Source organism: Cryptomeria japonica, chromosome 2 (assembly GCF_030272615.1).
Source record: "Cryptomeria japonica chromosome 2, Sugi_1.0, whole genome shotgun sequence".
Taxonomy (NCBI): Eukaryota; Viridiplantae; Streptophyta; class Pinopsida; order Cupressales; family Cupressaceae; genus Cryptomeria; species Cryptomeria japonica.
In genome coordinates, this window is record NC_081406.1 from 529,461,253 (window position 1) to 529,487,545 (window position 26,293).

At 35.4% G+C, this 26,293-nt stretch overlaps 1 protein-coding gene across 1 annotated transcript in view; it reads left to right on the forward strand.

Annotated features, from left to right (window-relative positions):
• The window catches only part of LOC131865106 (uncharacterized), an 80,307-nt gene extending 58,297 nt beyond the window's left edge, over nucleotides 1-22,010 (forward strand). Inside the window, exons 3-4 of the mRNA XM_059215312.1 lie at nucleotides 20,714-21,248; nucleotides 21,516-22,010. Coding sequence (XP_059071295.1) covers nucleotides 20,714-21,248; nucleotides 21,516-22,010 — 1,030 coding nt within the window. The remainder of the gene's footprint in view (nucleotides 1-20,713; nucleotides 21,249-21,515) is intronic.
• Nucleotides 22,011-26,293: the final 4,283 nt, after the last annotated feature.

Below are 26,293 nucleotides of genomic sequence, written 5' to 3' on the forward strand. Positions count from 1 at the left end.
GAATGGAGGGATATAGGGACCTAAAATAGATGGAAGGGGGGAAGGAGAAGGCATTTATTTGGATTTAACTGGAGAAATGTAGGATTTATGAGGGATACCAACATCTTGAGAGTGAGCATTGTAGCCATTATAATCAAGATTTTCTTTTATATCAAGGGGTTCTAATATACCCTGTTCATGAATGTCTAACCCTTTTCTTTGATAATGTATGCTTTGGAAGATCTTTTTAACAAAGGGTTTCTTCTTACTTTTGATGCTAGAGGCAAGTCCACTTTGAGGTGGAGGTGTCTTGCAAGGAATGATAGGATAATGAGAGGGCTTTATGGGAATGATGGAATAATGAGGCAAACAAGGAGAATTATGACAAGGGAATAAAGGGATACTTTGATCTTGACATGGAAGAGGACCATTGGATAGAGTAGGAAGGGTGTTTGACACTTCATTTTGAGTAGGACCATTTGAAAAGGTGGAAGAGGCATCATGATCTTGCTTAGGAAGTGGATTAGGAATAGGATTTGGAAGGATGCTTCTCTCTTGAGATGGAAGGGGATCATCTTGGAAGAAATAGAAAGGTACAAGGGGATCATCATGGGATTCTAGGGAGGTAGGATCTTTTTCAACCATTGGATGGGATTGGAGAGTTTTGGTGTCTTGATCTTGATTTATGATAGAAATCATTTCTTCATTTTTCAAATTATCCTCTTGACATGGAGCCACTTCTAAGGAAGGGGTAGTGTTTGCGATATGCATGGGGGATTCTTGGAAGGTGTTCTTGTTTTTGTATGATGGTGAAGCGTTTTGGATGGGGCCTTCTAGAGTGGGTATGATTGGAATTGGAGTGCATGATGGCATAGGATCTAAGATATTTGAATCATATAAAGGATTTGTATAAAATAATGGGTTAGCTTGGATTTGTATTGTTGATAGCCTTGGAGGTTCAACATGAGAAGTTTCACCATTAGGTTCATTGTTTGAAGGAGATGGTATGGATTGTTGATGAGAAGTTTTAGGAGATGAAGGCATCATGGAAGAGATGGAGGCCACACATGGAGCCTTGCTAGACATAGGTGTATTATTTTGATCATGTTTGGTAATGACATCTAGTTTCTCCTTAGGTGAATCATTAGGATCTTCAATTTCAATGATACCATTATCAAGGAGGTCTTGAATCTTATGTTTTAATTCCATGCAATCTGAAGTATTATGTTTGTTATGTCTATGATATTCACAATAATTGCTCAATAATTCACATCCCCATGTAGTCTTGTTAGGTAGTATGATAAGATTATGCTCAAGAAGCTCTTTCAAAGCTGACTCAATAGATTTCCCCAAAGGTGTAAAATGTCTATCTAAGGGATATTTGGAAGAAATGTCTTGTTTTCTTGGTGAAGGACTCATGTGATCTTTCTTGAGATTTGACTTTTGATTTTCAATTATTTGTTGTTCCATCTTATATAGTCGTTTTAGCATTCCTTGAAGTTTTTCATTGTTGATATCAAGAATTTGTTTCTCAAAAGGTGTCATTGATTCATTTTGTTGAACTTGAATGTCATATATTTCTCTCTTGAGATCTTGAATTTGTTGGGCCAAAGTAGCCAAGGATATTTATGATAGTTCTGATCTTTGACCTAGGACAATGTATGAGACTCTAGGTATGATGCAAATGTTAGCATTTGGCATTATAACAGACAATGGAAGATTGTTGGCATTTCAATAAGGATATTGAGAAGGTTGTTGATGATTATGGATATAACTGATTAAGGATGTTTACTGTCTTGATATTATTATTTTGTCATTGATGTCAAGAAATTGATTTTCTAATTCAGTATGATGTTGCCATATCTTGAGAAGTATGATTTGAAGAGTATAAAGATGTTGGTAAAAGACAAAAAGAATATGATGAATAAGGGGATGAATAAGGTATTCAATGGGCAACTATTACTGAGTTAGACAATGATGAGATCATGATGTTTAGATTGTTTTGACATCATACATATGCTGTAAATTGTAAGGTTAATACTATACTATGTTATCGAGCAAAGAACCTAGTCGATAAACCCTAAGGTTATGGCTATCGGTTAATGAAGGTGGAATGTCTACCGAGTGAAGTTTAGTATTCACCAAGTTATTGCCGAGTTGTAACCGAGCTATAACAAAATACATTAAATGGTTACATGCGTTATTTAATGAAGGAAGCTGATGAGTTGGAACTGATTAGATGATTGGTATGCCGTGCATAAAGTTTGTTAATGAATCTATGGCAAAGGAAAATTGGCATGAAGATCTATAGCTCAGATTGAACCGTAATACCCTAGCACAAGTTCCAAGAAATGTATGCAAGTTCCTAGGCAGGGTAAAACATTTTTCTGATTGAAGGATACATTGAACCTGGACAAGATTAAAGATCTAATGGCTATGATTGATCATGGGAAATGTGATCAAGGAGATTAAGTGGTTAGCTAATTGTTTATAAATAGGGAACTATTGATAAACAATGTATGCGGGCAAATGTATGCACAAGGATGCTACATAGTGATTACTGAGCACAGAAGCTTGAAGACCTGTTTGAAAAACAAAGTACAAAAGCCCAACAGATGGACAAGATTAGTTCTACGTCTAGATTGTATTGAGCAAATAAGAATCTACTTTAGCATTTTAGATGTGAAGTTGCAGATAGATTTTTATTACTGTTATTTTGTGAAGTGACAGAAAATCTCTTTACCGAGTGGACTTAACAATCTTATTTGTAAAACCCTAGCAAGGTGACATTCTGATTGAGTGTTTGAAATCCTTTAACAAGGTCACTTCTAACAAGGTGGAGATCCTAACAGATCTGGGGGAAATCCCTTAACTAGGTCACATCTAGCAATGTGTTTGTAATCTTTAACATGATTTGCTTTTAACCGAGCATACTCTAGAAGAGTATATTTCTTAGTGGGTCTGAAATCCAACAGTGGTTTTTCGCTATTTGGGTTTTCACGTTAAATCTGGTGTTATGAGGTTTATGATGTTTATATGCTTTTGAGTTTGCATGTTTAGCAGTTTTGGTTATATTACTGAAGTATATGTTACCGAGGTTGAATCTAATGTTTTTATGGAAGATTAAGTTTGTATGATTCACCCCCCCTCTCATCTTGTTGGCTATTGGATCTGTACTTACATTAAGTATCAGAACTATCAATTGGTATCAGAGCCTTAGACTCTGGGAAGAAAAGTTTAAAGGTACTTGAGGCAAAGATCCGAAGATGTATAAAAGGGATGCACCAAAGCTGAACAAGTCAAGTTTCTCCACATGGCAGAAAAGGATGAAGTTGCACCTATCAGGAGTTGGAGAATATGTTGTGTATTATCTAGAGAATGATTTCATCACATCGAGCACCTATTCATTGACAATGGAAGAGATAAAGGCAAAGCAAGAACATATCCAAGCAATGATTGAAATAACATCTGCATTGACTGACTCAGAGTTTAATGATCTAGAAGGCTACAATGATGCAAAGGCTATGTGGAATAAGCTCATATTAGTATATGGAGGAGATGAACATGTTCAAAGAGAAAAAGTAGATAGTCTAAGAGGACAACTTGAATCTATGAGGATGAATGAAGGTGAGAACATAACTCAGTACAGTACAAGACTAAAGGAGATTGTCAATCAAATCAAAGGAGCAGGTGGAACTATTGAAGAAAATTATATCACAAGTAAGTTGCTAAGAACCCTTCTACCGGCTTATGCAATCCGAGTCTCTGCAATCAATGAATTGAGGTTTGTACCTAATATGCCAATTTCTTTAGATGCTACTATTGGTAAGCTACATGCATTTGAGTTAAGTAACTTTGATAACAGTGGAACTTTGGTAAATAAAGTTGAATCTGCATTTAGTTCTTCTCATCTTGATGAATCTAATGATTACAATGAAAGAAAGTATAAGTACTCTAAAAGAGATCACAGTGGATCAAGTGAAAGATTTCGTAAGAACATGGAAGAAGTACATAAATTGTATGAGGAAATCAGAAAGCAGGAAGAGTTTGAAGCACTATTAGCCAGAAGGTTACCGAGAGGCAAAGGTAAGTATAAAGGAAAACTACCTTTGAAATGTTTCAATTATGATAAGATAGGACATATGGCTTCTAACTATCCTAACAAAGATTCTACTAAAAAAGAGAGATTACCGAAATGACAGACAGAAAGAAAATCATTACAGAGGACACCGAGACTTCAGAAGAAGAGATAGAAAGACATGCTTAATAGCTGATGAGGAATCCAATGATGATAAATTAGATGAAACTGATACAGAGGAAGTAGTTTATGTGGCTATCAAAGATGATCAGATGAAGAAAGGTATGAGGAAAAAGCCCTAATATCTCACATAAACACTAATGATTCTTGGATCATAGATAGTGGATGCTCACATCATATGATAGGTGATAAACACAAGTTTGTTATGTTAGAAAATTATGATGGAGGCTATGTTAGATTTAGTAATGATGCACTATGTCTGGTGAAAGGTAAAGGATCTATAACACTTCTTAACAATGCAAGATGCAATGATGTTTATTGGGTTGAAGGTTTGAAATACAATTTGTTGAGTGTAGCATAGCTAAACAATATAGGTTACCAAATAGAATTTCAGAAAGGAGTTGTCAAAGTTCATGACAAGAATGGAAAGTTAGCTGCTACTGGGACACAAACAAAAGGTAACACATTTCACCTTGACTCAACTCGGAACAAGTGTCTGTATGCAAAGATAGATGATACCTGGTTATGGCATAAAAAGGTTTTGTCATGTAAATTTTGATAATCTGATCAAAATAAGTAAGAAGCACTGAGTAAGAGGTTTACCTAGTCTTGAAAAACCTGAGAATGCTATGTGCCAAGGATGCTAGATGGGTAAGATGACAAGATCAAGCTTTACAAGTAAGTCTTACACTTCTAAGGGAATTTTAGATCTTGTGCACACTGATCTTTGTGGTCCTATGAAAGTTCAAAGTTATTATGGTGATAAATATTTCATATTATTTGTGGATGACTATTCAAGAATGATGTTAGTAATGTTTTTAAAAGAAAAATCAGAAGCTTTTCAAATGTTTAAATGGTACAAGGCAAGAGTTGAAAATGAAATAGGAAGACAACTGAAATGTCTTAGATCAGATAAAGGAGGAGAGTTCACATCTGATGAGTTCAACTTATTCTGCAATGATCATGGTATTAAAAGACAAGTCTCTACACCGAGAACTCCACAATAGAATGGAATAGCTGAGAGAAGAAACAGATCTATTGTGGATTGCGCTAGAACACTGATGATTGAAAAGAAAGTGCCACAAACATTTTGGAGAGAAGCAATAAGCACAATAGTTTACACCCTGAACCAAGTACAACTGAAGAAAGGTACTTTGAAGACACCATATGAAATTTAGTATGACAAGAAACCTAATGTAAGTTATTTTAAAATCTTTGGAAGTAGATGCTATGTACACAAAGATGATAGAAATGGCAAGTTTGATCAGAAAAGTGAAGAAGGAACATTTCTAGGTTATTCTTTTAGAATCAAAGCATTTAAATTTCTGATAAAATCATCTAACAAAATAGTGGAAAGTGAAAATGTGAAAATTGATGAATTTGCAGAAATAAATGATGAAGGAAATTCCAAGGAACCAGAAGATTATGATGAATTTGTCTATGTTCAACTGACAAGTCTTACCGAGAAAACTGTTGAAGAAAATGTAGAGAATATCCAGTTACCAAGTGATGAAGAAGATCATATAGAGCCTACCGAGCCTGTATTAGCCAAGTATGTCAGAAGACATCATGCACCAAGTCAGATTATAGGAGATAAGGATGATCTAGTGATGACAAGGAACAAACTGAGACAGAACACATATTTGATATCTGAATTTGAATCGAGAATAGTGAAAGAGGCATTTAACAGTGAAGATTGGATAAATGCTATGATAGAAGAGATTGATCAAATCAACAAGAATGACACATGGACACTAATCCCAAGACCAAAGGACAAAAATGTAATTAGTACAAAGTGGATTTTCAGAATCAAGCTAAATGAAAAAGGAGAGGTCATTCGAAATAAAGCAAGACTAGTTTGCAAAGGTTATGCCCAAGAAGAAGGAATTAATTATGGTGAAACTTTTGCACCTGTGGCTAGACTTGAAGGAGTAAGAACATTGTTGGCATATGCTACTTTCAAAAACTTCAAGGTATCAAATCTGCATTTATGAATGGAATATTAGAAGAAGAAGTTTTTATTGAACAACCTAAAGGATTTGTTGAAGACAATAATAAAGATCAGGTATGTAAATTGAATAAAGCATTATATGGTCTGAAACAAGCACCTAGAGCATGGTATGAAAGATTGCACTCTTATTTGATTAAGATTGGTTTTATAAGGACAAGTGAGAATAGCAATATGTACATGCAGAATGATGAAAATGGAATACTGATCTCAACCATATTTGTTGATGATATTATATTTTGTGGAAATGACTCTCTATGTAAGAACTTTGGAAATGAAATGAGCAAAGAATTTGAGATGTGATTAATTGGTGAGATAAATTATTTTATAGGTTTACAGATACTGCAAATGAAAAATGATATTTTCATTACTCAATCCAAGTACATAAAGGAAATCTTGAAGAAATTTGGAATGGAGGATTCAAAATGAGTAAGTACTCCTATGACTACCAACTGTAAACTATCAAAGAATGATGAATCTGCATCTATTGATGAGACACTTTACTGATCCATGATTGGAAAGCTACCAGACATGTTGTTCACAGCAGACCAGACATAGCACATGCAGTAGGTATAGTTGCAAGATTCTCTATAGATCCTAAGGAAACACACATGACAGCAATCAAAAGAATTTTTAGATACTTGAAAGGCACACAGGATTATGGCTTAGTATATCAGAAAGGAAATGATTTTGATTTAAAAGTTTATACTGATGCTAATTGGGCAGGCAACATTGATGACAGAAAAAGAACAAGTGGAGGAGCTTTCTTTTTAGGAGAAAGACTAGTGAGTTGGCTTAGCAAGAAACAAGGATGTGTTTCATAGTCAACAGCAAAAGCTGAATACATTGTTGCAGCATTGAATTGTACCAACATTGCATGGATCAAACAACTGTTGGAAGGAATAAATGAGAAAGTTACCAAGCAATAACTATATTCTGTGACAATACTAGTGCCATTAACATTTCAAAGAATCCTGTTATGCACTCTAAGACAAAGCACATCTCTATCAAATATCATTATCTTAGAGAAGAAGCTCAAGAGAAGAAAGTGGTGTTGGAGTATGTTAGCACAAAGGAACAAATAGCAGACATCTTTACCAAGTCACTACTAAGGGATACTTTTGAATATCTCAGAAGTAAGTTAGGGGTCCTACCCCAATCTTCTACTCACTGATCGAGTTTGGTGAAAGCATCAATTCAATGACTCTATCGAATATCTTTTTAGAGTTGATGCTGATTTACACACTTTAAGATGTTTTCTAAAGGTGTACAGGAAATAATATAGGAAACAATACAATGAACAAGAATTGAAGACAAAATGCTCTGACTGAGACTCAGTTGATACACAATAGTAGGAAATCACTTCATATAGAAAGAAATTAAGTTTTAGTTCTTTACTTTTTGGCATTGTTGTCAAAGGGGGAGAAGACTAATATAAGGGAGAGAAGACTGATTGAAAAGACTGAAGAAAATAGGAGAAGTCTAATGTATGGGGGAGAAAATTTGTTGACAGCAAGAGTGCATTTTAGTATTTCAGAATCACAGCAATCTAAATCTTTTTATGGTCAAATCAATTGGTTTTGCCATCAATGCCAAAGAGGGAGATTGTTAGTATTTGGCATTATAACAGACAATGGAAGATTGTTGGCATTTCAATAAGGATATTGAGAAGGTTGTTGATGATTATGGATATAACTGATTAAGGATGTTTACTGTCTTGATATTATTATTTTGTCATTGATGTCAAGAAATTGATTTTCTAATTCCGTATGATGTTGCCATATCTTGAGAAGTATGATTTGAAGAGTATAAAGATGTTGGTAAAAGACATAGAAAGAATATGATGAATAAGGGGATGAATAAGGTATTCAATGGGCAACTATTACTGAGTCAGACAATGATGAGATCATGATGTTTAGATTGTTTTGACATCATACATATGTTGTAAATTGTAAGGTTAATACTATACTATGTTATCAAGCCAAGAACCTAGTCGGTAAACCCTAAGGTTATCGCTATCGGTTAATGAAGGCGGAATGTCTACCGAGTGAAGTTTAGTATTCACCGAGTTATTACCGAGTTGTAACCGAGCTATAACAAAATACATTAAATGGTTACATGTGTTATTTAATGAAGGAAGCTGATGAGTTGGAACTGATTAGATGATTGGTATGCCGTGCATAAAGTTTGTTAATGAATCTATGGCAAAGGAAAATTGGCATGAAGATCTATAGCTCAGATTGAACTGCAATACCCTAGCACAAGTTCTAAGAAATGTATACAAGTTCCTAGGTGGGGTAAAATGTTTTTCTGATCGAAGGATACATTGAACCTAGACAAGATTGAAGATCTGATGGCTATGATTGATCATGGGAAATATGATCAAGGAGATTAAGCGATTAGCTAATTGTTTATAAATAGGGAACTATTGACAAATAATGTATGTGGGCAAATGTATGCACAAGGATGCTACATAGTGATTACCGAGCATAGAAGCTTGAAGACCTGTTTGAATAATAGAGTATAGAAGCCCAGCGAAAGGACAAGATTAGTTCAATGTCTAGATTGTATTGAGAAAATATGAATCTGCTTTAGCATTTTAGATGTGAAGTTGCAAATAGATTTTTATTACTGTTATTTTGTGAAGTGATAGAAAATCTCTTTACCAAGTGGACTTAACAGTCTTATTTGTAAAACCCTCTAGCAAGGTGACATTCTGATTGAGTGTTTGAAATACTTTAATAAGGTCACTTCTAACAAGGTGAAGATCCTAACAAATCTGAGGGAAATCCCTTAACCGGGTCACATCTAGCAATGTGTTTGTAATCTTTAATAGGATTTGCTTTTCACCGAGCATACTCTAGAAGAGTATATTTCTTAGTGGGTCTGAAATCCCATAGTGGTTTTTCCCTATTTGGGTTTCCATGTTAAATCTAGTGTTATGAGGTTTATGATGTTTATATGCTTTTGAGTTTGCATGTTTGGTAGTTTTGGTTATATTACTGAAGTATATGTTACCGAGGTTGAATCTGATGTTTTTATGGAAGATTAAGTTTGTATGATTCACCCCCCCCTCTCATGTTGTTGGCTATTGGATCTATACTTACATTAAGTATAAGAACTATCAACAAACCCTAAAGTGCAAAGGGGGGACTATATGATATAAGTGAGATTAGTATGTGATAAAGATCAACGTAAAAATGTAATCTATGTGACATGATTGAGATGGGAATGTCCCACCGGGCGTGCCAATTGTAGATGTAGGAAATGGATTGAATACAAGATTCAATCTTCCAGCATCCAACAATGAAGTTTTTCTTGCAAAACACACACATGCAAATGAAAATATCTAAGCTAAAACACACATGCATGTTACATAATCCACTCCATTGCACTCCTTAAACCAAGATCTTATGTAGATAATATTGCTCTCCGAAGCACACACAAGAAGCTATGGTTTTTTGGAGATTCAAGATGATTGATGCAAAGGAAGCTAAAGAAAATGAAGTGCCAAGATGTTTAAGAATACAAACTAACATAAGTCGACGCATAAAGATGAGATCCCAAATATGAGAGAGGGGCTTGTTTAAATAGAATTTCTCCGAGCGAGTTCATGTTGTGGGATGAATGTGGGATAATGCAAGATGAGTGGTAAATGGTAAGTGAGAAATGGTAAGTGGTAGGAGGGGATATTTAAGGGTTTTATTAAATAAATAGAGAAAATGTATATAAGGTGAATGCATGAAGGTGTATGCATGAATATGATATAATGTTTTATTTAATAAATTTAATGGATAAATGGTAAGATATTAATAATAATCTAATAAAAGATGGGAATTATGAATAATGAATTATGGAGAAATAATAATATAATAATAAGGACTCACCCGATGTTCAGAGAAATTTGAAATTAAATGAGGATAAATTAATGGAAATTTTTATGTGTCTACAGTGGGTTGTACCACATCACCTCCAATATTTTAACTTGATGTAGATCACCGCCAAACCAAAAATCATTACTAGTTAAGAAAATTCTTTATTGGTTCTTAAACCCTTCTTAAACCCTACAAAATATAACATAAATCATAAACATGACTTATGGTAACCAAAACATAATGCGGTTCTGGTCAGATACATATTACAATGATACAAACTCACATTCCAAACTGCAACACTTTAATCATCACCAATCGCCAGATCTAATCAAAACATTTCCTTTTTTACCGGTTAAGGTCCTAATTGCTAGTTTCTTGTTTCTTTACCGGTAAGGTCTTTCCATTAGACCAAAAATACTAAGATGACAAAATACAACATAGTAAACATTAGTTTCCATCAATGACAACACAAATAACTGATCAAAGTTATCCAATCATGAAATCTCAATCTCTTCATCACAATGTCATCACAAACAATCCTTTACCGGTTCAATCATCATTCTTAATCTGCATCAGTTATGCCAATCATGCCAACATTCTCCCCCTTTGGAATTAATGGCAACACCAATATAAACACCAATATATTCAACTAAAATCATGTTGCTCAGTTTTGGAACTTCTCTACTACAATTCACTCTTCTGATGGTTCTTCTCTTCTTCACCTGGAACCAAATATTCATTTCTTCTCCCACTTTTTGTTACACATATTTTCCTCCTTAGGCTAATATATTTCTTCTCCCCCTTTGACAGCAATGGCAAAGGTGCATATGCATCATCGGTCATCAAATCTATTGATGTTGTCTTCAACATCTCTGCAAATATCATCTAAGTTGCTCCCCCTGCGGAGTAGCCATCATTTCATCAATCCATAGTGAATTTTTTTCAATAAGCATACTAGATTGATGCATCTCCTACATCCTAGTTTTTCTTGTATAGGGGTCTGACCCCTAATTTACCTCTGAGGTACTCAAAGGTAGTCTTCGACAATGGTTTTGAGAAAAATGTCTGCTAGATGCTCTTTGCTTGTCACATACTCCATTTTGACTTGTTTTTCTTGTACTCTCTCCCTTAGAAAGTGATATTTCAATTCTATGTATTTAGTTCTTGCATGTAATACAATTTTTTTTTAAATATTAATTGCACTTGTATTGTCACAATAAATAGTTAGTGGTTCAGACATATCAAGTTTAAAACCTTCTAACACATGTCTCATCTAGATTGCCTGTGTGCAATTTATTGATGATGCAACATACTTTGCCTCTATTGTTGGCTGTGATACGCATGTTTTATTTTTACTTGTCCAAGCAACCAATCTACCTCCAAGAACAAAAGCTCCACCGGTAGTGCTTTTTTGGTCATCAACATTCCCTACCCAATCTACATCAGTAAACACTTCCAAAGAAAAATCATTTTTATAAGGATACCATAAGCCATAATCCATTTTACCTTTCAGATGTTTGAATATCATTTTCACCACTACCAAGTGAGTCTCCTTGGGATCCTTCTTAAATATAACAACCAAACCAACAACATGTGTAATATCAGGCCTACTATGAACATCATAATGCAACTTACCAATCATGGACCTGTATTCTTTTTCATCAACATAGGGTGAATCATCCTGTTTAGAAAATTTCCAACTTGAAACCATCAGAGTACCAACCGGTTCACAATCCTCCATGCCAAAAAAATTCAACACTTCATTTACATACTTACTCTGATAGATGAATATTCCACCATCCAATTGCTAGACCTGCAACCCAATGAAAAACTTAATCTCACCAATAAGAGACATCTCAAATTCTTTCTTCATCTCCTCATCAAAATCCATACATAAATCTTCATCACCTCTAAAAATTATATCATCTACAAATACTTCATCTATCAACACTCTATCTCCATCAGTCTTAAGATAAATGTTACTATCCTCACCGGTACGCTGAAATCTTATCTTGATCAGGTGTGCATGCAATCTTTCATACCATGCTCTGATACCAATTGTTAATCTTAAACGATTTGGTTAATACTGAGTAGGGGGGGTGAATTAGTATTAACAACAATTTCAAACTTAAAACTTGAACTTATAAAACTTCACCAAATCAATCATAAACCAGTAATAAACTCTTTACCATTACCGATAATCACTGATAACCAACTGTTAAACTTATTTAACAAAATTGCTCACTAAGTGTTCATAAACATGCATAAACTGAAAGTAAATCAAATCAACACATCAGAAACATTCAACATATGAACACCATATTTTTCACGTGGAAACCCAAAAAGGGAAAAACTATGGTGGGAATCGATACCCATTAAAATTGTGCACTCTTTTGGAATGCGCCCTGTTAGGAACCTAGCCCGGTTAGGAGCTTACAAAGATGCCCTGTTAGGAGTCACGTAGTTAAGGGATTTAGATAATGAGCCATGTTAGGAGCTTTGACCTATTAGGATCAACCTTGCAAGAGGATTTAACACTTAGATGTTGAGCTACCCGGTTAAGGGATTTACAATGTAAGGCATGTTAGGACCTACCCGATTAAGGGATTTTGACTATTGAAACTATTAGGGAACAACAGTGAATGATTTGGGTATAGCACTTAACTAATTTCTTGATCAGATCCAATTCTACTCCAAATCTACTACACTCTGGCAGATCTCTCACACTCTGGTTCAACTTCACACTCTTCTCAAAATGACCAACACAACAAACATTAACTATACTAACCGAAATAACCTTTACATCTTAGTCGGTTAAAAAACCCTAAGAATTACAACATAGATCATCATAGATCTTTATAACTCATTATATATCATCATATGAATCATTACAATTAATTACAAATCAATTAAAACCATTGAATGATCACTGCATCTCTATTTGAAACAATACAAAGTCAAACCCTTAGAACACTCTTCTAAGCACTTCGTTGTTTCCCAAGAAATTCCATCTTCAAACGTGCCAAAACAACAATTCATCCATCTACATGGGTTGTGCCACATCACCTCCAACATTTGATAATTATGTAGATCATCGCCAAACCAAAAATCATTATTGGTTAAGAGAATTATTTACTAGTCCTTAAACCCTTCTTAAACCCTACAGAAAATATAACAAAAATCATAAACATGACTTCTGGTAACCAAAACATGATACGGTTCTAGTCAGATACATATTACAATGATACAAACTCACATTCCAAACCACAACTCTCCAATCATCACCAATCACTAGATCTTATCAAAACATTTCCTTGTTTACTGGTTAAGGTCCTAATTCCCAGTTTCATGTTTCTTTACCGGTAAGGTCTTTCCAGTAGACCAAAAAGACTAAGACGAAAAAATACAATATAGTAAACATCAGTTTCCATCAATGACAACATAAATAACTAATCAAAGTCATCCAATCATGCAATCACAATCTCTTCATCACAATGTGATCACAAACAGTCCTTTACCAATTTAGTCATCATTCTTCATCTGCATCAGTTATGCCAATCATGCCAACATGTACATAGAGTGAATAAGTGAAGAGACAGGAGGGGATAGAAAAGAGATAATCATCGGCCAATAACAAAAAAAAGAACATATAAGAGGGGTTAAGAGTGCATGTACAACACAATGTGTAATGCGGAGAGAAGATGGAAGTGAACAGAAAACATGACAACAAGAGTGCTATTTGGTTTAAGGCAATGGAAGTAGAATTGCAAGAGATTCAGAATCAAAAATTAAATTTGATTAGAATTTTGCAGCAAAGAAAAGGAAGGAAACCAAACAAGATAAAAAAGACAAAGAGCAATTCTCATGAAGTAAATGAAAATGAAATGTGTGATAGATCAATGTATTTAGATAGGGGGAGAATGCAGTGTACTTAGTTCAGGGGAAGCTCATAGCTTCAAAATATACATTTTTGAACAATGCAGTGTTCTCCAAGGGAGATGGAGCATAGAGGTTATGGTTCTCATGGGGAGATCATTGCTAAAAAGATCAACAATATTATAGCAGGTGTTGTAGATTGTAGGCACATAAGCATAAGTATAATAAGTAAACCTATAGTGATATCAACCACATGTACAATGCAGTTGTCAAAGGGGGAGAGATGTGTTTCCAACTAAGACAAGAAGGAGAAGATGAGTGAGAATGATAGTTGGTTTCCCCACCCTTTGACATTGTTGTCAAAGGAGGAAAAGATGAGAGAGGCTGACATCAATGCTAAAGGGGGGATGGTTGGCATTAGATTGGCATTGATGATAGCAGTTGAGAGGATGCACTAGATAGAGATGCAAAGATGATAAGTGTCACAGAGAACAAGTGCAATGTGATAGAGACTGTGCAGAGTGATAGCTTCACATCCACTTGATAGTGATGTAGAGACATCCACTGGACAAATATGAAAGAAGATGAGTGTCCCAGAGGAAGATCAGATTGGTTGAGATGGTGTTGTATTATGCTAGCAAGTTGAGCAGATTTGATTGTATGTGTGCAAGTTGAACAAGCATGGAGCTAGAAAAGGCATTTTGTCAAAGGTCGTAGATAATATAAAGAATACAATTGGAGTTAGCTATTGGACTTGAAACTGCACAAAGAAGACAAAGTTCTTAGAGTTGGTAAGGCACTGGGTGAACTAACTTGACTTAGAATGTATAGTTGCAGTACAACTGATCATATTGTGTTATTCACATGTTGTTATAGGAATAGAATAACACACTGTGTTTACTGCCACGATATTGCCACGGTGAAGATAGAGAAATGTGTTTCATAGTTTCATAGGTGAAACATTAACTGCTACCAAGGTAGCTACAAAATCATGACAAGCCTTCTATGGTTCTTTGAGAAGCAAGGGAGAACACACTGTGTTTATCACCATAGTTGAGATAATAGAGTTATCATTGTTTCATGGGTCAATAGATTGCATTGACCAAGGTTGCTACGAAACCGCGACAAGAGAGGTAGATAACACAAAGTGTTTATTGCCATAGTGAATATGGAGAAGAGAGAGTTATCATTGTTCCATAGGTCAACAAATTGTGTTGACCAAGGTTGTTGCACAACCGCGACAAGACAAGCAGATAACACACTGTGTTTACCACCACTATTATTGCCAGTTCAACACTTCACCCATGAGTCCATTGTGGATACCTCCTACACACAGACTATTTGTGAGCATATGGGTACAATGATGGGTCCACCATCCACTATGCTATTGAGTGAGATATGAGGGTTAGGTGGACAAATCTTTATTGATTGGTCTATGCAACTAAAAGGGCATACGAATCAAAGGGGATTTTTTTAGTCTGTACAGTAAACAAGAGGAGTAAATGTTGAAAAAATTTGTAGTTGAAAATATATTTTTAAAATGGGGGATGTGTGCAATGTCAAACTAGATTGCAGAGATTGTTGAGCAAAGAAGGAAAGAGTCATTTAATGTGGATGACTGCAAATCTGAAACGAGGAGACAAAATAAATTATTTAATAGCTGGAGCATTTTTTTAAATTTCTTTTTGGAGAGAAAGCCCTTGGGGTACGTAGATGACCAATAAGTGGAGTTAGTTGACATGCAAAGTTGTGGGATGCAGTGAGAGTTAGTTGTAAGCATGCAGAGAAGTGGTGTAGAGAGGTAAAAACAAAGAATATAGAATTGAAAAAAGGGGGCACATAGAAGCATCCTTAGCAAACATGCAAAGCATGGTGCCAAACAGATGCACAAATTAGGAATCCTACAAGACATAAAATATTATCAAAATTTAGAAGAAAATTATAGAAGGTGTGTCCTAGTAAGCATGAGATTCTATTGAACAGTGAGTTTGTGAATGCACAAGAGAGAAGGTGTTGTTGTGCAAAAAGATGAAAAAGAGGGAGTGTGTGTGCTACAATAAAGAAATGCAAAAAATAAAACAAAGTAAGAGGATAGGGGACAAAGACTCCAAAGATAAGAATTGAGATATGAAAGTGGAGAGAGAGGATAGCAAAAGTAAAGAGTATAGACTAGATATTAGAGAGACGAGGCAGAGAACTCAGAAGGTAATACACACAAAGTGGGGTAGAAAAAGAGGACTATACAGAGTAAAAAATAGAGAGCTATGTGCATAGATAAGAAGATAATAGGAGACACAAAGCATGGATTTTTAGCAAATACCAGAGAGTAGAGGATAAATCCTGTGAGCAAAGAAGAGTTGAGCCATTCTCAGGGGTAGAAAACACTGAGTTACAAAACATAATTTGTAACAAGGTGCATAACTGTATTTGGATATTTACTCATTGTATGTCAGTTGAGTGGGTGTTCAGATAGGGGGTTGTGTTGGCAAGAGACACTACTTCGGTAATGATTAGTGCATGATAGATGCTTAGGGGTTGTCATTAATGGTAACTTAGTTTGCAGATCCTATCGAGTGTACATAGAATTGGTTTACTGTAAGTCATATTGTTTATAGGGCATAAGTTTGGAAGGTGGAACACAGTAACAAGTAGAGCATGAGAACATGGTGTATATCTTGACTTTCGTAATGTATTTTTGGTTGTAGTGATCAAGGTACTTGGTTCAAGGATCGAGACAAATTACTTTATGATCCTGATATCTGGTGTTGAATTGTATGCAAGTTTAGAGCTCTGGTATCCGATAATTTAGTTAGGGCAGAGCTATTTTGGAGTAACAGATTTGTCAGGATAATTTCAGTGATTGGTGTTGTATTTGAGGAGTTTGTTCCATTGCATGTGAATCTTGTGATCATATGTTTTAGGTCCGATATTTGGATTTGTGATCGGATTGAGCCGACTTTGTGAAACATGTTTCATGTTGCATGTTATGCGGTTTTTATATAGCCGACTTGTTGGAGATCTATTTCGGTGGTGTGGATATATAAGATAGTTTGGGATGATCATTTTGGTGCAAATATATGTGTGAGGAATTATTTTGGGAGTGATTGAGTGCAATTTCACATGTACATCTTGAGTTTTAATGATACGATATTTGACAACAAAGTAGAGCATAGCAGATTTTTCAGATTAGTAGCAACGGAAAATTTTGAGCTTAACCGGAATTGATTTCTAGCATTTGTAGATGTTATATATCAGTTCAAACATTTTAATACCCTTTATATCTCATTTGTAGGACAATGATTCCTCTGGCATTGCAATCCTATTTTGTATTTGAGTAGTCAACTCTAGGAAATGTGTCTAAATGCAAGTGCATTCCCCATTTGTAATATTGTTCTACTATTGGCCATAGTATAATAATATTGTGGGTTCACATCCCATTGTGGTTTTTCCCTTCTGGGTTTCCATGTAAAAATTTTGGTGTTATGGTTGTGTGGTTATTTGCTTTGAGTTTCTGCATTATAGTTTCTATCTTTTGCATCTGGCAGTTTAAGAATGAGTTTAATAAAATAATCAATTGCAATGCACTGATTCACCTCCCTCTTAGTGTTCATTGATTCCAACAATTGGTATCAAATCCTAGTTCCTTATAAGTAGCCAACAACTTGAGGAAGATCCAGAAGATTGAATCAATGGAATTCAGTTTGCAAAACAACTTTCTGTGGCACTTGAAGATCTTGATGACGCGATGAAGGAAAAGAGTAGTCTAGAAAGAAATCTGAATGCAACTAAAGACTTCATTGAGACATTGAAAGATCAATTGAACACTTCTAGAGAAAATAGAAAGGAGCTGATGGATAGGCTAAAGGAGGAAGAAGAACAAAGTGTTGAAAATCAAGCCCTACAAGATAAGATAGATAAATGTGAGAAGCTGGCCAGGGAGAATGCAATTTTGAAGAATGACATGCAATCTATTATGATGAAGTTCACAAAGGAGATTGAATACCGAAAGAAGAATGAAGAAACCCTAACTCATTCAATGAGGGACAGATCTGATGAATGCTATAGATTGACATATGAGAATGGTCAGTTTAAGCTTGAGTTGGTGCAAACAAAGAATGATGGACAATAACTTGAAAGGAAGATCATAATTCTGAGAGATGAGTTGAATACTGCGAATGAGTACAAAGAAAAATTCAAGGCTAGTTCAGTCCGATTGGATGAGATGGTGGAAAGTCAGAGACATGGGAAAGATACTCGAGGACTTGGATTTGAGAAAGGAGAATCCTCTAGTTCAGGTCAAGGCAATCATAAGAAGGACAAGAAACCTTTGGTAAGACAACCTAATGCCTATGAATTTAATGGTAAATGCTTTGTTGGTGGCAAATTTGGTTGTATGGAACATCAATGCAAAAGTAAGATGAATAATGTGATGATGAACAACATGATGAATAATGGTTCTACCTTTACCGGTCAATGTTTCATATACAACAATTTTGATCATAAGTCAAACATGTGCAGAACAATGATAAATAATTTTCAAAATAAGAGATGCTATGCATGTGGGATGTCTGGACATATATCTAACCAATGCAGGATGAGACCAAATCAAATGAACTTCAGGCCTATGCAGAGAAATGTTGTTTGTCATGCATGCAACCAACCCTATCATATTGCAAGATATTACAGAAGCAAGAATGCTCTGGTGAACAAGAACAAATCAGATGAAAAAGGAAAAGCAAAACTAGAAGAGATCAAAGATAAACATAAGATGATGTGGGTGAAAAAGGAAAATTCAAATGTGCAAAATGGCTCCACACCTAAATCCGGTGATGGAACCTCATTTGGTAACTAGGGAATTTTTTCCTTGGGGGGAAGATTATCATGTAGATCCATAAACCCCCTTTCGAAGATCCATAACTAGTTATGGAAGGTTGCAGAAGATCTAGATTAGATATCTAAAGGTTATCCAAAAGATTTCACATTGATTTAATAATTCGGTGAGCGAATCGGTGAAAAATAGTGTATCTAAAAGTCATTAGGGTTGTGCATTTATTACAACTTGAATTTAGGTTTTTAGTAGATAAAAAGGAATTTCAATAGTTCATTCTTCACAATATGAATGAGAGAGAAGAGCAGAACAACAGAGTGAAAGAGTTTTAGTAGCCTAATCCGAGCCTGTAGCAATCGATCAACAATTTCTTACACTCGGTTGAGAATCAAAATGTATTTTATGTTTGCTAAGCTATTTGTTCATACTTTTATTTTGAAATGGCATTTGTATCTTCATCTAGTGTTGCAACTCCATTGGTGGTCAAAATTTCTAAGAGAACAAGGCCCATGTTCAAGAGGCACTCATTCAAATCCACTGAGAATGATCCAGAAGGTGCATTTTCTTCTGTTCCATATGGTGTACTTCACAACGAATATATTAAGGCATATATCCATTGCAACATGGAGGAGCTTGGGAATGCAGAAATGCTCTCACTTTATGCCAAGCATATGACAAATAGTTTAGGAAATTTGAAGCCAAAATTCAAGGCATTGCACGATAAGGGTTGCATCCAATTTATTCATTTCTTGGTGCTCGACGAACTCAAATGAGTCTGATACATTCTGAGTTGAATCCACAATGAATTCATATGGCTGGACTGACCTCATAAGATCACCAAGCAAGACATTGAAGTGGTTACATGTTTACATGCAACCAGTGAGGTCCCCAAATTGAGGAAAGTTCAAAATACAATGGTAACAAAGGTTATCGGATCTTAGTTTGATAGTCAGCTAATATTTATCAATGATATCATAGAGCACGATGTTAGATTTGCCTCGATGGTTATTGGATACAAGGTATATCAGTCGAGCAGGAAGAAATCTATATCTAGCATGGCCATATTTGCAACCTATGAGATGTTAAAGGAAGGAAAGAGGAATGATCTTCATTTAGTCCTAATCAGTGATCTATTAAGCAACCTAAAGAATATTAAGCAAGACAAGAAACATGTATTCAAGTTTGGTTCTTTGATTATTTATTTGGCACTATATTTCCTAAATGAGATTCTTGCTATTGGGAAGATTCAATGACATTATGACAAACTAGTGGTAGTTTATATTAAAGAAGGATTACAAGGTTTAGGTGATATTGCTGCTCAGAAATGCGCCTTGTGGGGATACTTAAAATCCTTCCAAGCATCAATGCATAGTAGGGAAAGGATTCCTTAAGAAATTGTTGAGAAGTACAAGAAGACTCTATTTTATGGTTGATAAATATCAATGTCATATGGAGGTAGTTGAGCCAAGAACTCTCTGGATCATGCCCATGGGGTATGAGGTGGATGCTACCACTCTTGATGCATATGATCAATATTTGTTGAGTCAACTGGTAGATGATAAGGAAGAAAGGTTTGGTACTTGTAAAGAAAAAGACCTTGATTTTCATAAAAAGTTTACTGGACCTGCTAGGAAGAGGAAAGTAAAGAAAGAGGTAGAGGAGTTAGCAGAATAGATGGGTTTAACCAAGGAGGCTATACAAAGGGCAAGAGAATAGAACATTCTGAAGGAGGAAGATATGGTGAAGCCAAAGAAGACTAAACTTGCTGCCACCTCTCTAAAGCAGACCAAGCTAAGACAGTCTTAGTTTGTACCTACTTCTAGTGTGCAGAAGCCCACTCCTCCACCTAGATCATAATCTACATCATCAACTAGTGGGGCGAAGAATAGGAAGAAGGAGAAACTACAAAGACTATATGTTGCTGCCACTATTGAGGACAAAGAGACAAAATCTGATGAAGTAGTGAGAGGGGTGGAAAAGACAACTACCCATGCTAGATTGGTAAAGAAACCACAATCCGGTGGAGCTCAACAAGCAAAGAAAAGAAGAGAAGAACCTAAATCATCTAGAAAAGCCAGAGAAAGTAAGAAGCAAAAATATGAGATTGATGTTGCTCTAAAATATGGTAAGATTGAAGGCACATTTGAAATAGTGCCCCCATTGAGTTTGAAGGAGTTAACTAATGAAATTCTTAAGGATGGGAACCTGAATAATGTATCTACATATTATGAAAATTTTGATGATAAAGATCAAAGGGAAGTTAAAGAAGTAATTGTAAAATATATGGATGTATATAGTAAGGCACTGTTAGAACTTTCGTCTATGATTCCTAAAAGTTTGTATGACATTTTGGATGCGAGAAGGCATATAGCTAGTTTAGAAGATGACAAAATAAAGGAATATGTACTAGTAAATCTATCTTCTGTAATTTCTAGAGATGAAGTCACCAAATTATTGAAGCTTGCCAACGATAAATTCTAAAGCAAGAAAAGGGTGAATAAGCTTATGGTAGGGAAGAAATATGAAGTGATAAAGGAGACTGAAACAATTTTGAGAAAGTTTTTGATAGATCAGAGAGTTTATGTAAATCTAGAAGAACCCACTCAAAACACATATATTCCAGAAGTAAATACAACTGTCCCTGGTAAGAAAATGGATTAGTCACCTGAGAAAGCCATTCCAAAAGGATAGTCTAATGATCAAACTCCAAGAAATAATGTTGATGGTGCAAATGATACCTCTAGTGATGTTGTACAAGAACCTCCCATTATAGAGATTGTGTCAAAAAAAGAAGCCAAGGAGACATTGGATGTGAAGAAGGATGCGAATGATGGTGAGAAAGGTGGAAAGGGTGAGAGTGGAGAGGTTGCTAATAAGGAGAAAGGAAAGGAAAAGGCATATCAGGCTCTGGCAACAATGGCAAGAGACATTGATGTTGTAAAAGGGAAACAAGTTGCTATTGATTCAGATGATTTTGGTCAAGGGTTGATTGACCTGAGTTCCTTATCTCCCATTCAAACACTTCAATTGGCAACTGTAGCTCAAGAAAAAGCCAGTGAGGACTTTATTGAGTCCCATTCTATAGACAGATTTAATATCATTGGCAGGAGATATGTTGGTGAAAAATCATGCCATCTTTCAAACCGGATACATCTGATCCCTTTAGTAAGCTCAAGGTTTTGTTAAGTGTTGTTGGTTCTCATTTTGAGTCTTTGGAGAAGGTTGTGAATATTTAAGTTTTGAATAAATTCAATGAAATGAATTTAAAGCAATTTTTGAAGATGATAGAAGATGATAGAGTTAGTCTACTTATTGCACTAAAAAGTATTCAGGATGCAATTGATGAAGGAAGTAATATATACACATCATGTCTGATTTTTCCCAAGTTCACTATAGATATTGACAATAAGATAAGGGAGTGTGAAGGTCAACTAGCAAGCATATCACAGTCATACTCACCACAATCTACTCCACATAGCAAGTTTTGAGTGTATTGAACAAAATCAAGAGCTTAAATCAAGAAAAGGACATAGTTCTGGGTAGAATGTGTTAGGTGAGAATTCTTAATACTACCTAGATAGATTCATTGATGAGTAGCATCCAGTATGCTGAAGATGCACTAAATAAGCTTGTTTCGATAGATAGAGGAGGAGTAGAAATGCATGTCTACCTTTTCAGTGGGATGATAAGCATTTTGGAGAGTTTAAAGAAGGTATGGGATAATGTTGTCCCTCAAAACAATTTTTGTAGACATATTCAATTTTTTGTGACCAGTTGTATATATCCTTGTATATCAATTTTGGCAGATCATTTATCTTTGGCATTATTGTCAAAGGGGGAGAGAGCAAAGTGAAAAATGGTGTAAATTCCTAGGGGGAGCTTATATATTCAGTTCATTTTTCACAGTGTTGCTATCAATGCCAAAGGGGGAGATTATTGGCAAGAGACACTGATCTGGTAATGATTAGTGCATGATAGATGCTTAGGGGTTATCATTGATGGCAACTCAATTTGTAGATCCTATCTGGTGTACATAAAATTGGTTTATCAGAAGTCATATTGTTCATAAGGCATAAGTATGGAAGGTGGAACACAGTAACCGGTAGAGCATGACAACATGGTGCATATCTTGATTTTGGTGATGTATTTTTGGTTGTGATGATTAGGGAAGTTGGTTCGAGGCTCGAGACAGAGTACTTCATGATCTTGATATCTGATGTTGAATTGTGTGTAATTTTAGAGCTCCAGTATCCGATAATTCAGTTAGGGTAGAGCTATTTTTGAGTAATGTGTGTTGCAAATTCGTTGGGATAATTTCGGCGATTAGTGTTGTGTTTGAGGAGTTTGTGCCATTGCATGTGAAGCTTGTGATCATATGTTTTAGGTTTGGCATTTGGATTTGTGATTATATTGAGCCAACTTTGTGAAACATGTTTCAAGTTGCATGTTATATGGTTTTTATGAAGCCGCCCTGTTGGAGATCTATTTCAGTGGTGCAGATATAAAAGATAGTTTTGGGTGATCATTTTGGTGCGAATATATATGTGAGGAATTATTTTGGGAGTGATTGAGCATAGTTTTACATGCACATCTTGATTTTTGATGATCTGGTATTTGGTAGTAGAGCATAATAGAGCAGATTTTCAAATTAGTAGTAGTAGATCATTTTGAGCTTAACTAGAACTGATTTTTGGTATTTGAAGATGTTATATACCAGTTCAAACATTGTAATACCCTTTGTATCTCATTTTTAGGACAATGAGTCCTTTGGGGTTGTAGCCTTGTTTTGTATTTAAGCAGTGAGCTCTAGGCAATGTGCTTGAATGCAAGTGCATTCCCCATTCGTAATATTGTTCTACTACTATCCATAGTATAATAATATTGTGGGTTCAAATCCCACTGTGTTTTTTTTCCTTTCTAGGTTTCCACGTAAAAATTCTAGTGTTATGGTTGTGTGGTTATTTGCTTTGGGTTTCTCCATTATAGTTTCTATCTTTTGCATCTGGTGGTTTAAGAATTAGTTTTAAAAACAAATAAATTGCAGAACACTGATTCACCCCCCTTCTCAGTGTTCATTGATTCCAACAGGTTGGTGCTCCTTTGGGTTGGTGCCCATAAATGTGTAATCAAACTCTTACTTGTGAGGCAAGATTAGAGCAATAGACTCTAGCAACTTTTATCACTGAGGTTTTTGCCCCACAACGGGTTTTCCTTATATATATCTCATGTTATGTTTTTTCCTAGTGTACATGGATATGCTTGATATCTCTGCTTATATTATCTTGATCTTTGTTTTAATGTTTTAATTCTTTAGGAAGTTCAAGTTTTTGTTACCACTAATTCATCCCCCCCTCTTAGTGGTCCATTTGTGTTCCTTCGATTGGTATTAGAGTTGGGTCACAGGTTCAAACCCCACTTGCATTGGGGAGGATTGTTTCAAGGTGTGTGCCCTTGGTCTCCTTGTGTTGTGCAGTGCAAGTTGAAGTAGTCATCGGCTAGGAGGGACCTCAAAGAGATCAGTCTAGACCGGTCAGCAAGAGTAAACACAACGAAAACACAAGGACATGATGGAGGAAATGCAGAACAACTTGAATTATATCTTGAAAACTGATTACAACTAACCAGTAACAACTGGGTTACAGAAACCGGCTCACAAGCCTGCTAAAACATGCTCAAAATACAGAATAAGTCACAACCGGGACCTCAAATCTTAAGATCTATCTTCTATTCTCAGTCTAACTTCTTGATAACATTCTAATTCTCTATTAAAATTATTTATATGATCCAAGGGGATCCGGTTGGCCCAAAAAGGAATCAAAATCCAAAGAACAAGACCTAAAGTGCAAAACCAACAAGGTCGACCTCCACCAAAGAAATTCCTCCAGAAAATCCAAAGGACAAAGTGTAGATCATGGGAAAAGGTCGACCACATGCCAAGGAACATTGAAATCAATGCTTAGGGCTCCACAAGTTATGGAAGGGGATCTGGTAGATCACCAATGCAAATAGGTCTAGGCAACCAGTAATAGAAAACTGTCTTGGAAACCAGTAACAAAAAACTATCCCAGAAACTAGTAGCGATAACTTGTCGGAAAATGATCCAAATGCTCCATGGTTTGGGTATAAGGAAGATGATCAAGTCTTCAAGTAAAATCCAACTCCACAGGTTTCGATGAGACAAATTCAGCACACACAGAAAGAAATGTTGAAACTACAAATAGAAAGGAAATATTTTTGGTTGATACAAGATTGCTATGAACTGAGGATGATCCTGCATCACAAGTGGTGGGTTTGCGACATGGCTTAACAACCTCCTATGGATTCTATGTGTCTGGTGGTTATAGAGGGCATTGACAAGTTGACCTTTTGGTGCAATGACAACCATACCAACAAAGAGAACTCATTCTCTACAAAATTATCATGCAACATTAGGGAGGGAAAATTAGTATGTGCATTTGGGAAGAGCATTACAAGAAAAATGGATACCTTTGATTTTCTAGCCACCTATTCTTTGGTGGCCTTTGCAAAATTAGAGGAATATAAGCCATATGAACGTGATGTAGAGAATCCTAGATGGGAAATACTGGCAAAGAATCAAGGATTTTATTGGCGTCCCATTGTCAACATAGTAGGAGAAACAAATGTAGGAGATTTTAGAACAAAGGCTTGACAATAGAACCAACTAACTCCTACTTAAGGACAAGCGGAAGATCAAGGTGGGGGGAGATGATGAGCCCCATTTTTATTTCTTTCTATTCAAAATTTTATGTTGATAAGACTATTCCTTTATTTCCAAAAGACATGATACTTTATGTTTTAAGTCTATTTTGATCATAAACTTGTTTAATTTTTATGATATCCAAGCCTGTTAATGAATGCTATATGAATATATGTTAATGATTGCATGAATGATGTGAATGACCTTATTTTGAGTAATATTATATAGACAATAATATTTGTATGTTAACCTTTGTGGATGTATCCATTAAGGAGAAGATCGAGTCTAAAGAGGGAAGTTATTTCGGCACTATCAAACATTTTTGTAGTAAGCTTTGGAAGGAGTCGACCTATCGACCTTTTGGTCAAGCCATGGAGAATCCTAGTTCTATTAAAAGGTAGTTACTTACCTCATAATCTACATTTATTCTACATGTTCACCGGTAGAGTAAATATAGGAAAGGTTGTGCTAGATTTGTCTAAATGAGTGGACTCCTATTGAAACACAAACTTTTTGTTTCCATTTTTTATGTTTTCAGTAAAAGCCATCATCCTAGTTGTTGGGAGTTGAGTGGATAAGTAATTAGGATTAGTTAGAGTTTCCTTTCCTATAAATTCATCAACTCTTTTTATTCAAAGGAGGTTAGAATGAATATATGTAATCTCCTATTCTTCTAGGCATACAAGTTATTTTGAATAAATAATATTTTTCTATAAATACCATTATTTGTTCAAATGTAGTGATGGATGAC